Genomic DNA, 10,879 nt, shown 5'->3' with positions numbered 1-10,879 from the left:
GTTCAAACTACGATTATATTTGATCACTTTCATAACTTTAATTACTTTCAAAATATATATGTTTTCTTTTTGTGGTCTGGTCACAAATAGTTTATTAGAATCGCTCTCCGGCCGCATCTTACTTATGCGCCAAAACGTTGATTGTAAACTAACATTGGTTAGGGTAACTGTTATTTTTTTTTTTAAATGTAACCAATGTAAATATGTAATCATTTTTAACAGTGCCATGCATTATTCAAATTTGACAACATGGTGTTTTCAAATATATTACTTTCATAAATAAATATGTAGTAAAGTAGAATATCAATTGGTGGATCCTTTTTTATCGATAATATGCACTGTGCCGATTTGAAACCGATTGATAAGTGTATGAGATGAGACTATCACAAACTATGTAAATTTTTCCTTCTTTACTTTTTAATATAGAAGATTTAACATAGCTATATTGAAGACGTCGACGTTATAGACTACAAATCATCTTACATAATTATTATTAAATTTGTAGGTTTACAAAAATATTCTTTGATGACAACTATTATGAGATGCTTTAGCATATATAAAGCTTCAAACGGCGTTGTTTTTGCTCAATAGTAGTCAGTAGTATAAAAATAAACCTACCACCCAAGTGGTAGAAAGGTAACTAACTTATAAAAAAACGAACATCCTAATAATGGCATCCAGCTTTCTTTGCATATTTTTGGAACATTCTCATCGTTTTAGCTCAAAAGAAAGATGAAAATTGTGACTTCCACAATGTGCCACGTTATTGGTTCAACAGGGAATAGATGCCATACGTCAACATTTTTCTTGACCTATATATGTACACTATAGTATTGTTTTTTAACATTGATTTCGTTTCATATCCGTTAGTTTTGTTTGGCGACACACGCGTTAGTTATAAGAACACAAGTGACTAAAATTACCCGTATCGTTTTTGTTTTTGCAAAGTTAGCGTAATATGCAGATTTTAGATTGTGGTGCGGGTGGTCCGGAAATAAATAATTTTAGAATTAAAAACCCTAGATAAACACGAAGAAAGTAAAATCAAATACTAACAACTAAACATTTATTTTCGAACATTATAACTAATTCTCAGGCAATACATATAAATTGCTGATTAAATTATATGATTACACTAGTAATGTTTTTTCTTTGTCAACAACTTCAAAATACATGCATTTAATTTAATACAGTTTCTTTTCTTTTCTTTTTTTGCATCAAATTCTTAATTAAAAAACAAATGTTACAATATTAAAGAACTTTTTTCATTGTTTTGAGAAATCAATACCATAAGATAATTGAAAAAAAAAAATCTGAAAGCAATGAAGAGAGTTTATGGAGGACCCCACAGTACATGGTTCCATAACGAAAGAAGTTCTCTCTATATATAAATCACCTCTTCACTCCCCTCTCCATGTCTCATTCTCATCCATCAAACTACAACTAAACATCTTCCCTAAACAACATATAACACACACTTTGAACTCTTGCTTTGAACTCTCTCAAACCTCCAGGTATGTTACATGTCCCATAAACGTGATCATCATCTCATTTTAAAAAGAGCTTAATTTCATCATTTTGTATTAACATTTCTGATTTTTTGTAATAATTTGTGCAGCAAAGCGAGGGAATAGTGTTGTCGGGAGGTTTGTGATTCCTTATCTGAGATGATGGCTTGTGGCTTAAGCAAGAGCCTTGGCTTGTCTTCTTCGTTGAAGAGACAGCAAGGCATAGTGACGATCCTTGGTGGCATTTCGTCGAACACTTCATCTGCACCTTCACTCAGGAGGACCTTCTCCGCCGATTTGTCATCCAAGACTTGGGTTTCCCAAAATGGGTTTTCTCCTATGAAGAGGATCTCTTCCTCTGAGAAGCTTCGTGTTCCCTCTTCTCCTCCCGACGATGACGAAGCAGAGGAAGTATCAAGATCCGGGGTTGATATCTGGGCACAGATTCAACAAGACAAGAACGCTAAGAAAGATGAAGAGACCGAACCGGATCAATCCGATGTCTGGAGTTCGATCTTGTCCGACAAGAAGAAGAATGAATCGAGCAACGACACGGTTCCTCCGCCGTACGTTCACCCTTTGATGAAACGTGCGAGTTCTTTGAGCGAGAAAAGCCTCGAGATTTGCACTGAGAGTCTCGGATCCGAGACGGGTTGCGAAGGCTTCTCTTCGTATGCATCCTCGGAGACTGGAGATGCTGAAATCGAGATTCAGGAGGAGACGAGTCTCGTTCTCAACGTGACGGAGACTAAGGTAGAAGAAGACATAACAGAGTCTTTGGTTGAAGTTGAAGCTGAGCAAGAATCACCAATCACGGTTCCGATTCACACACCTTGCATCGAGCTGCCACGAGGATCGTTTCCACCACCGATTCGTTCTCTTTCGAGCCAATCTGGTTCGTCTCTGCACATGAAAACTCGCCGCGACAATGGCCGATTGGTTCTTGAAGCTGTCTCTATGCCGACCCACAACAACTTCTCCGCGAAGCGCCAAGACGGACGCCTCCTCCTCACTTTTGCTGAAGTCAGCGACGAACCCATCGAGAAAGAGGATGAGACTGAATCGGAGGTTCAGTGGTTCGAAGAGGAAGAAGAAGAGAAAGAAGAAGAAGAAGATGAGGCACCAGTCGAGTTTGCCTACAAGCCCAACGGGATTCTCTATAAGTTAGCACAAAAGCCCATTCCTGTGACTGTTCATAGGTTGGCCCATAAGCCCATTGGGGTACCAAAGAGAAACGCAAGGTGGCCTGTGACTGATGAATTCAACACCAAATCGGATCTCTCGACACCGGTGGTTCACTCTCTGCCGCCGAGGCCAAGGGTGGCTCAGCTTGCTAGGTCAACAAAACCGCCGTCCACGGTGGACGACACTGTAGGAGCTGCTTGCTTCAACACATGTGACTACTCTTGGAAGTCCACTAACACTGAAGTTTTTGGCCCAAACACAAAAACCCAATTCCAAGCCCAAAACTTTGTCAACACAGCAATTGGTGTTGGACATGACGGTTGGATTAATGGCTGCAAGGAACGTAGGAGGTCACTCTTGTCCGTTGAGCCATTTTGCATTGCCACTTAGACCCGACCAAAAAGGGGGGTAATTTACAAAGAAGCATAAAGCATATGATATTATTATCTATATATGTGTATATGTAATCGAGTATGTGTATACTCGAATATATATGCATATTAACCCAATAATTGTTGTTGATCATGGTTTTTTTCTACTTTAATTTTTTTCCTCTATATATGTTTTACCACTAACCTTTTTGGTTTGTGGGGGTAAATAAAAGAAAAATAATTATATAAAGAAAATAAAGAATTAAGAGTAGGAGAGGGAAGAAAGTTTGAGGGGGTGAACATTATTAGAAGTATAATTTATTGTTTTTGATGAGGTTTGAGACCTCGTTAAAGTAAAGACATACATATTTATGAAAGAGTGTTGTGTTTTGTACAAATTTTTGTTGTTCCATACTGTCGCATATAAAAGACATGAACTCGATTTATTCATTCATGTTTCACTACATTAAAGTTGAAGTATGAACACATGAAGATAAAAAATTAGGGTTACCAGTTTGAACTTTTAAATGTTTACAAGTTGAGGAAAAAATCAGTTAACTCTTTTGAAATTGGTAATAGAAAAGTATGCTTATTTTATGGAGATGTTCATGAATGTAATGTCCAACGGTTTATGAGTTTGAACTTGGAAGCAAGAACAGTTCATGAGTTGGAAGCAAAGATCACATATTGGTTTCATTCTAGTTGAATTGTTGGGTACTTAAGGGGGTGCATACATACATTGGTTACACGATATTCATAAGCATCTGATATGTGAACCCCAAAAAAAAAGTATTTAATTATATTATGGGTAAAATCAATACATAATTCATATGTGGTAAGAGACATGAGATGATGCAGTATTTCTTAAATTACTAATAAAAATGACTATATTGTAAACTCGATTACGATAATTTCTTAATGCTTTATGACAGTTTTTTTCGGTGGTATCTTTTTTACTACAAATCAAATTTTTTTGTCATCGTCTCAATTTATTATTTATGTTGTTTCATCTTCTGAATTCATCGTCGAACAATTCTATCATGAGTAATTTCTTATGTCCCTATTAAATTTACTACATACAATATTTTCTCCTATATGCTTATAAACACATTCAATTGTACATAAAATCATATTGAACGACTATAATTGCATATTGCTAGAGATCTCCTGTAAACTTTGTTCTATTAATCTGGCATAAATATTAATAAATCATATTATCTAGGATTTGAACTCCAAATTTTTAGGTGTAAAAGTATTAATTAACTCTTGATAAACCTATTAATCAAATTTTATTAATTTTTTTAATTATGTAATTTACTTTTAAAAACCATATTTTGTCAAAGTGCTCCAATAAATATCTAAAAATTGATATTTTTCTTCTTAAAGAATAGTAATAATTATCTAGTTGACAGTTAATTTACATTCTCTGTCCCTAAATCCGAATCCACTTGTTTGACCCGAAAGACTCAGATCCAGACCCACAATTTAACCCATCCGAATACCCGACTGCAATTCCAGAATAGAGAGAGCCCAGAGAATCCTCCAATTTGGTTTCTTCCTTCTACTCTTTTTTTTTTTTTTGCCATCGTTGGAAGGAGAAGAAGAGAATCATAAGAAAACAGAGTCATGGGAGAGGTGAAATTAGAAGACGATGCTATTCTTAAATCTTTCCTCGCAGAGGTCGGTGAAGTTGAGAGAGACAACGAAGTCGTCAGGTTCCTTTCGAAACCCTTTTTTTTTTTTTTTTTTCCTTATCTCTCTAATTTAGCTTGTACCCTTTCAACTCTGTTCCTGATCCGACCTCGTGTTTATGCAATTCATAGTGGGCTAGGGTTTCTATGTTCTGTGATTACCTCTTAGGACGATCGTAACTTAGGGAACTGTATGAAACGGAATTAAACAGCTCTTTTGGATATGTTTCACTTTGACTATGCACTCATTAGAAAGTGGATCTTGTGATCAATTTGTCTCTTTTTTCACTGCCTTATTTCTGTAGATGCTTTTGCACATACCTTCAATATATAGTACTGATTGCTTATCATCTATGATCATATATATCTTCAAATTTTGAAACTTTGTAGGATACTCTCATGCTTCAAACTGAACCCGTTTGAGCATCTTAACTTATCTTTCGATTCTTCCACGGATGACGTTAAAAGACAGTACAGAAAGGTATTTTTTCTTCCTGCGAGTTTCACTTTTGGGGACATTTGTTTTTTTTTATTCATGGTTTATCGACTTGGTAGCAACAAAATCGTTGCCGAAATGATTACTACGCCACTGATTGAGAACACACTGGAGACTTTGTGACTGATCTGAACCTTTTTTTCCAGATATCTTTGATGGTTCACCCTGACAAATGCAAACATCCACAAGCACAGGAGGCTTTTGGAGGTTTCTATTCTTCAAATTTTGTTTTTCCATAATTTATTTATATATGCAGTTGTTTTTGTGTGAATTTACCATCTGGGTGTTGTATCAAGCATGAAATGCTTGGCACTCCTTAATAGATTTGATTAGTCTGGATGAACTCGTAATGTTTTATGATTTTTGATTAACTGAACAGCGTTGGCAAAAGCGCAACAACTACTGCTGAACGACCAAGAAAGAGGTTATATTCTCACCCAAGTCCATGCTGCGAAAGGTAAGATTTTGTAGTTTATCTTGGGTCCAACTCTCCAAGTATTACCTGTTTGATAAGTTTCTGGAGTTGTTAGGAACTCCTGTGGTTTTTCTGTCTTGTGAAACCTTCTTTCTTTCGACGGTGAAATGCAGAAGAGCTTAGGATGAAGAGAAAGAAACAGTTAAAGAAAGATACCGCTTCTAAAATAAAGTCCTTGGTTGATGAGGTAAGCTATTTATATTTATCTGAGATCCTCGATGTTTACCTTTTCTGTTTCTCCAACGTGCTTGGATACAGAGTCAAGCTGGCTCATTGTAACCAGTGATATCTATAGTATTATTTTTGAAACTGCATATTTCTCTATAAGACCCTAGCTTTTGTCAGAATCAGGCTTCTTCTGGAGGGAACTAACTGTTGTTTGCTTGTTCAGTGAGTATATAGTATCTGTTTCTTTCTGTCATGTTGCGATTTTCGCAAGAATTTTTCTTCGAGTTTCCAGATGAAGTTGTTGCCAGATGCATGTGTAACATAGTAGTACATTTTGAAAATATCTTGCTTAGCTGACATGATCTTGTTCGGTTTAATTTTTTTTTACTGGCTGGACTGGACGCTGTTACAATGTGATGCCAAATTGCTACTTAGACTGAAATAGAAAACCTTTTAGCCTGTTCCATGAAGTAAGACTTCTAAGCTACATAATTTCTAGCTCATGTTTGTCAAAGTTTATATGTCTTTCTTCTTTGCTGCTTTCGCTGATTTCTGTTATGTCACCGCTTGTTGTATTCTCATATATCTAAATCCTTAATATCTTGTGTTCCATTTTTCAATAGTCCAGATTCCTCTTAACTTGTAGTGCTACACAATTTTTATGTACACAGGGAAAGCATGAGCACATATTTGAGCAATCTGAAGAGTTTCAGAGGGAGCTTAAGTTAAAGGTCCGAGAGATATTAACAGACCAAGAGTGGCGTAGAAGAAAAATGGCGATGAGGGTATGTAGAGGTTTTAAGTTCCCCTTGCGTGATATTTTCTGCGTGAGAAGTGGCACAATCATTCATTCGTTTATTTGTGTTATTTTTCTTCTTGACATTTAGATATCAGAAGAAGAGGGAAGACTGAAGAAGGATGAAGCAGAACAAAAGGAGGTATGGAAGAAAAAGCGTGAGCATGAAGAACAGTGGGAAGGGACAAGAGAAAAAAGGGTATGTTCTTTTGTTGACCACTGATCCTAAATCATTACCTGCCTACAAACGCATTAGTTTAGTACCATTTTAGCTCACCTTTTGACCAAAACTCCTTGCACTTGTTTTTGGATTCGAAGGAGCAAGTCCTAGTTCCATCTGCTGCTCATATATCATAAGATCATATATGCAGTTGGTTTTTGTCCTTGAAGTTAGTTGACTAAAGTTTGGGTCTCCCTGTGCAGGTGTCAAGCTGGAGAGACTTTCAGAAATCAGGAAAAAAGGTAAGAGACGCTTTGTTAGCTATTGGTGGATTTTTTATTTCATTTGGGTCAAAAGTTTCAGTCTAAGCTTCTGTTATCTCATCAGGCCAAAAAAGGAGAGACTCGTCCTCCAAAGTTAAAGACAGAGGATCCGAATAAATCGTACGTCCAAAGGCCAGTCAAAAAAGGCTGATCTATGCCATTTTATAGCTGTTGTTGACATTGATAGATTGGTCGTCTCAAGGATGATCTCAGACTCTTTATGCTTGTGTCTGTGTTTCTCTGTGTACATCACCAACTTCTTTTGTCTTTCAAATACATCAGAAACATGGAAGAGATATCTCACACGCTTTTGACCTTTATAACTTTGTATTGCATCTCAGTCTAGATGATGATGATGTCTTTATTAGCCTTTAAAAAATTAACTTTGATCTTTTTATATATATTCAATGTGGTGTTCACCACAAGAGAGATCAAGAAAATAACATATCTCCTTCATTGATACATTTATAATGCTACAAACCCCAAGCCTTTGAGGTAAAAAGAGCTCTGCTATGTAACAGCACCAGCTCCAAAGAACAAAAAGAAAACAAAAAAATAAAAACAAATTACAAATTCTCCATCTCTTAATCTGTGTTCTCGTGTCGTGTGATATATATGTCACAACAGCTAAACAGGCAAGCGCTGCCTCCTAGTACCACTTAAACTGGTATATTTATTTCGAACATCGTTTCGCTTTGCCACTTCTTTCTTCATTTTCTGAAAGTGGCATCTGTTCCTCAACGGTTCAACCCATATCATAAAACCTCTTCGGTCCAAAACTTTCTTTTGTCACCCTGAAAATACATACCCAAAGCAAAACAAAATTGAGAAGCTGTTCACTTAAAGATCCAAACAAGAGAACACCAACCCAATGCATTTCCACATATTTTCTTCACTGATGTATGACTGAGCAATGAAACAGAAAATAGCACAATACAAATTATAATTATAGTGCAAAGTCTAGCCTATGCAGACATTTATCTAACGGTGATACATGCTTTACATTAAACTTTCACTGAGAAATCAGAGTCTGTGATGATTAATTCTGAACAACTTAAGTGCTCATAATCCTCTTTCCACCATTACCAAGATCTTGCTTAACAATCAGAGTATTGGGGGCTACAGATAAACTAGAGATTGGTAGCTACGTAATGTTAAGGATTGTTTTATCTAAGTTTCTAAACAGTACAGTATCCAAGCTGATTATATGATCATTCATAGAAATAATAAAAAGTGCTTTCTTTAGCACTTCACTAATAAAACATACTCTGACAAAAAAGTAAGTCTTGTCTAACCAACCACCATAGCTAATGTTCAGCTTATAAACACTTTCATATTAAATGGCTTTAGATCAAAACAAGCCCTAACATTACACAACTATCTATCAAAGTACGGTTGAGTTCCTTGACCAACTCACATAGATCCACTACAACCCCCAGGATACATAGAAATCCACAAGGATGAAAGTAAGTAAGAAGGGAAAAGGCTTTGAAAACACTTACCTGCATAACTTAATCTCTGAAAATCACGGAATCTGCAATGGCCAACAGCGGCATCAAGCAACCTGGAGTAAATTTGCGTGCGAAAAAGTAGGAGCTAGAGTGGTTTGATCGCCGGAGTCTCTGAATCAGCTCAGGCACGACTTCCTTAGGCTTATAGGTATAAGGATGTCCTTTCACAGTACCAGTCCAGTTAACCCTGGTAAGCGTATACCCCGTGCAACCATCAGGATCCTTCATGTTCAACAGCGTTGGGAAGTAATGCTCCTCAGGGTAACACTCGTCAGAACGATAACACGGGAGCTTAAATTTACGCCACAAGATCCGATCTTTGATTGTTAACAAAGCATGTTTTCTAGTCATAACAAAGAACTGCGAACCAACTCGGAACTTCTCAAACGGAACCTCAGGCATCATAGCATACATTCCCCGAGCAATGTAGCGTTTCCAAAGCCTCGGCTCATCAGATATCAGTTCCATAAAACTCCGGTACAAGATCCGGATACCTCTAGGATTAGGAGTAGGATCCGGATCAGATTTATCAAAAGTTGGAGACTCAAAGAGAGAGCTGTAAACGTAGTTGAAAGAGTGGAGAGGAATGCAATACTGAGAGAGCACAGCGAAGTAAGTATTAGCAGGGTCATCAAGAAACGCTGTGGCGAGGAGTCGTCTCGTGGCGGAGATAAGAGTCGGAGAGGCACGTGCCGTGCGCTTAGCATTGGCGATGAAGGCATTCTCAAATACAGAGCCGTTGCCAGGTCTTGTGATATTGGCATAAGGGTCTCCGTGGACGTAGACGTTGTAGAGAGATTTAGAATGACCAGAGAAGAAGCGATCCCAGATTGGCGCGAAATGTAGATCGGAGTTGGTGAGGAATAAAAACGCAATCTTGAGCTTAGGGTTAGGGTTTCCAGATGAGAGATGGGAAAGAGAGGTCGACCCAGCAGCGGCGATGAATAAACTCCGGTCATCAATTTCATCGGAGATTGGGATTAAAGATTCACCAGGAGGAGGTGAAGGGAAGACATGTGGCGCAACGAAGAAGAAGACGAATGGGAGACATAGAAGAAGAGAGAAGACGAGCACAAACTGGTTCGAGAACATTTGGTTTTATTAAAAATCGAAACTTTCTTCAAATCGGGAAAACCCTAAAGATTTGACTTTCTCTTCTTCTCCTCCCCAAAGAAACAAATCTACCGGAATGTGCTTGAATCCTCCATAAAATTGAAGTTATTCTCGGATTGGGGGTGAAAATTAGGGATTTTTTTCCACCATTGAAGCTCTGAGAAACCAAGAACTTCAATAGATTTTCATAGCCAGAGAGACTTGGGGGTGAATCGGTGGAGAAATTTTAGAAAGAAATCTCCAGAAGATATTTGGGGGAAAAAAAGCAAAGATTGAAACTTTAAGGGGGGATTTAATGAGATTTAAGAAATATCTGTTCAGATCTCAGATTGTAAAAAGAAAAAAGAACAAAAGGGGTCTTTTTCACAGTAAGTGTGGTGATGATGATGATGAAGAAGAAGATTAGAGATGACGAAAGAGAGGGAGAGAGACGATCGATTGAGTTTGCTGCTGTCTCTCGTTTGTGATTTTGACGCGCAACTTGTTCGTAGGGGTATTTTTGTCATTTATGTAAACCAGACAAGCGTTATAAAACCTGACGTCGTCAAGTTTATGTATTCGAGAGAGGTGGTGAGTTAACGGCGTTGCTCTGTGTTTTGCCGTCGTTCATCATATAAACGTCGGTCGATAATGATGTGCAAGTGCTGTTTTTATTATTTATTTAATAATATGTATAAGTAACATTTTTGTTTTTTAATTGTAATAAACGTGAGAATGTAATAATAAGACCAGACATTAAATGTTGTATCTTAATTCGGTAGGTCCAACTGATTTGGTAACTGGTGTGGTGTGCACTATCTTCTTCTGCTGTGATGTTTTGTAGTATTTCTTTCTTTTATAAGGAGAAGGACACGTATTAGATATTTTTAGACTTAATTGCTTATAGTTTTAACTAGGGAGGTAGCCGCGCCTAAAGCGCGATATTAAAATTTTAATAATTATTATTTTGTTACTTTATGATATGTTATTTTTCTAAACTAATTTTTTAAAATTTTATAATATTTTATTGGATTATAAATACATTTTTGTATTTGCATATATAGTAAAAGACTTATTTCACTAAAGAAAAATAATTTTCTAAA

At 36.9% G+C, this 10,879-nt stretch overlaps 3 protein-coding genes across 3 annotated transcripts; 2 read left to right on the top strand and 1 right to left on the bottom strand.

Annotated features, from left to right (window-relative positions):
- The first annotated feature begins 848 nt into the window (after positions 1-848).
- LOC109131105 (protein FAF-like, chloroplastic) lies at positions 849-3,462 on the top strand. Its single transcript, XM_019241609.2, has 2 exons — positions 849-1,514; positions 1,619-3,462. Exon 2 carries the CDS (start codon positions 1,668-1,670, stop codon positions 3,081-3,083), a length of 1,416 nt encoding a protein of 471 aa, XP_019097154.2. The 5' UTR covers positions 849-1,514; positions 1,619-1,667; the 3' UTR covers positions 3,084-3,462.
- A 1,012-nt stretch (positions 3,463-4,474) lies between these two features.
- On the top strand, positions 4,475-7,427 carry LOC104772429 (J domain-containing protein spf31). Its single transcript, XM_019242484.2, has 9 exons — positions 4,475-4,779; positions 5,146-5,236; positions 5,398-5,458; positions 5,631-5,708; positions 5,840-5,913; positions 6,566-6,679; positions 6,782-6,889; positions 7,114-7,152; positions 7,238-7,427. Exons 1-9 carry the CDS (start codon positions 4,691-4,693, stop codon positions 7,322-7,324), a joined length of 741 nt encoding a protein of 246 aa, XP_019098029.1. The 5' UTR covers positions 4,475-4,690; the 3' UTR covers positions 7,325-7,427.
- Positions 7,428-7,608: 181 nt separating this feature from the next.
- LOC104770529 (glycosyltransferase BC10) lies at positions 7,609-10,567 on the bottom strand. Its single transcript, XM_010494967.3, has 2 exons — positions 8,676-10,567; positions 7,609-7,967 (listed from the first exon to the last, which is right to left on the bottom strand). The coding sequence occupies exon 1, from the start codon at positions 9,774-9,776 to the stop codon at positions 8,685-8,687; it is 1,092 nt and encodes a 363-aa protein (XP_010493269.2). The 5' UTR covers positions 9,777-10,567; the 3' UTR covers positions 7,609-7,967; positions 8,676-8,684.
- Positions 10,568-10,879: the final 312 nt, after the last annotated feature.

This window comes from Camelina sativa, chromosome 20 (genome assembly GCF_030686135.1).
Source record: "Camelina sativa cultivar CO46 ecotype springtype chromosome 20, ASM3068613v1".
NCBI lineage: Eukaryota > Viridiplantae > Streptophyta > Magnoliopsida > Brassicales > Brassicaceae > Camelina > Camelina sativa.
This window is presented reverse-complemented; position numbering and strand designations above follow the sequence as displayed.

What these genes read in the sequence shown, in the direction of transcription:
- LOC104770529 (XM_010494967.3), bottom strand. Translation starts at nt 9,776, where the DNA reads ATGTTCTCGAACCAGTTTGTGCTCGTCTTCTCTCTTCTTCTATGTCTC.
- LOC109131105 (XM_019241609.2), top strand. Translation starts at nt 1,668, where the DNA reads ATGATGGCTTGTGGCTTAAGCAAGAGCCTTGGCTTGTCTTCTTCGTTG.
- LOC104772429 (XM_019242484.2), top strand. Translation starts at nt 4,691, where the DNA reads ATGGGAGAGGTGAAATTAGAAGACGATGCTATTCTTAAATCTTTCCTC. An exon ending in TTAAAAGACAGTACAGAAAG is followed by an intron (nt 5,237 to 5,397) that starts GTATTTTTTCTT and finishes CTTTTTTTCCAG; the next exon opens with ATATCTTTGATGGTTCACCC. An exon ending in AGCACAGGAGGCTTTTGGAG is followed by an intron (nt 5,459 to 5,630) that starts GTTTCTATTCTT and finishes TTAACTGAACAG; the next exon opens with CGTTGGCAAAAGCGCAACAA.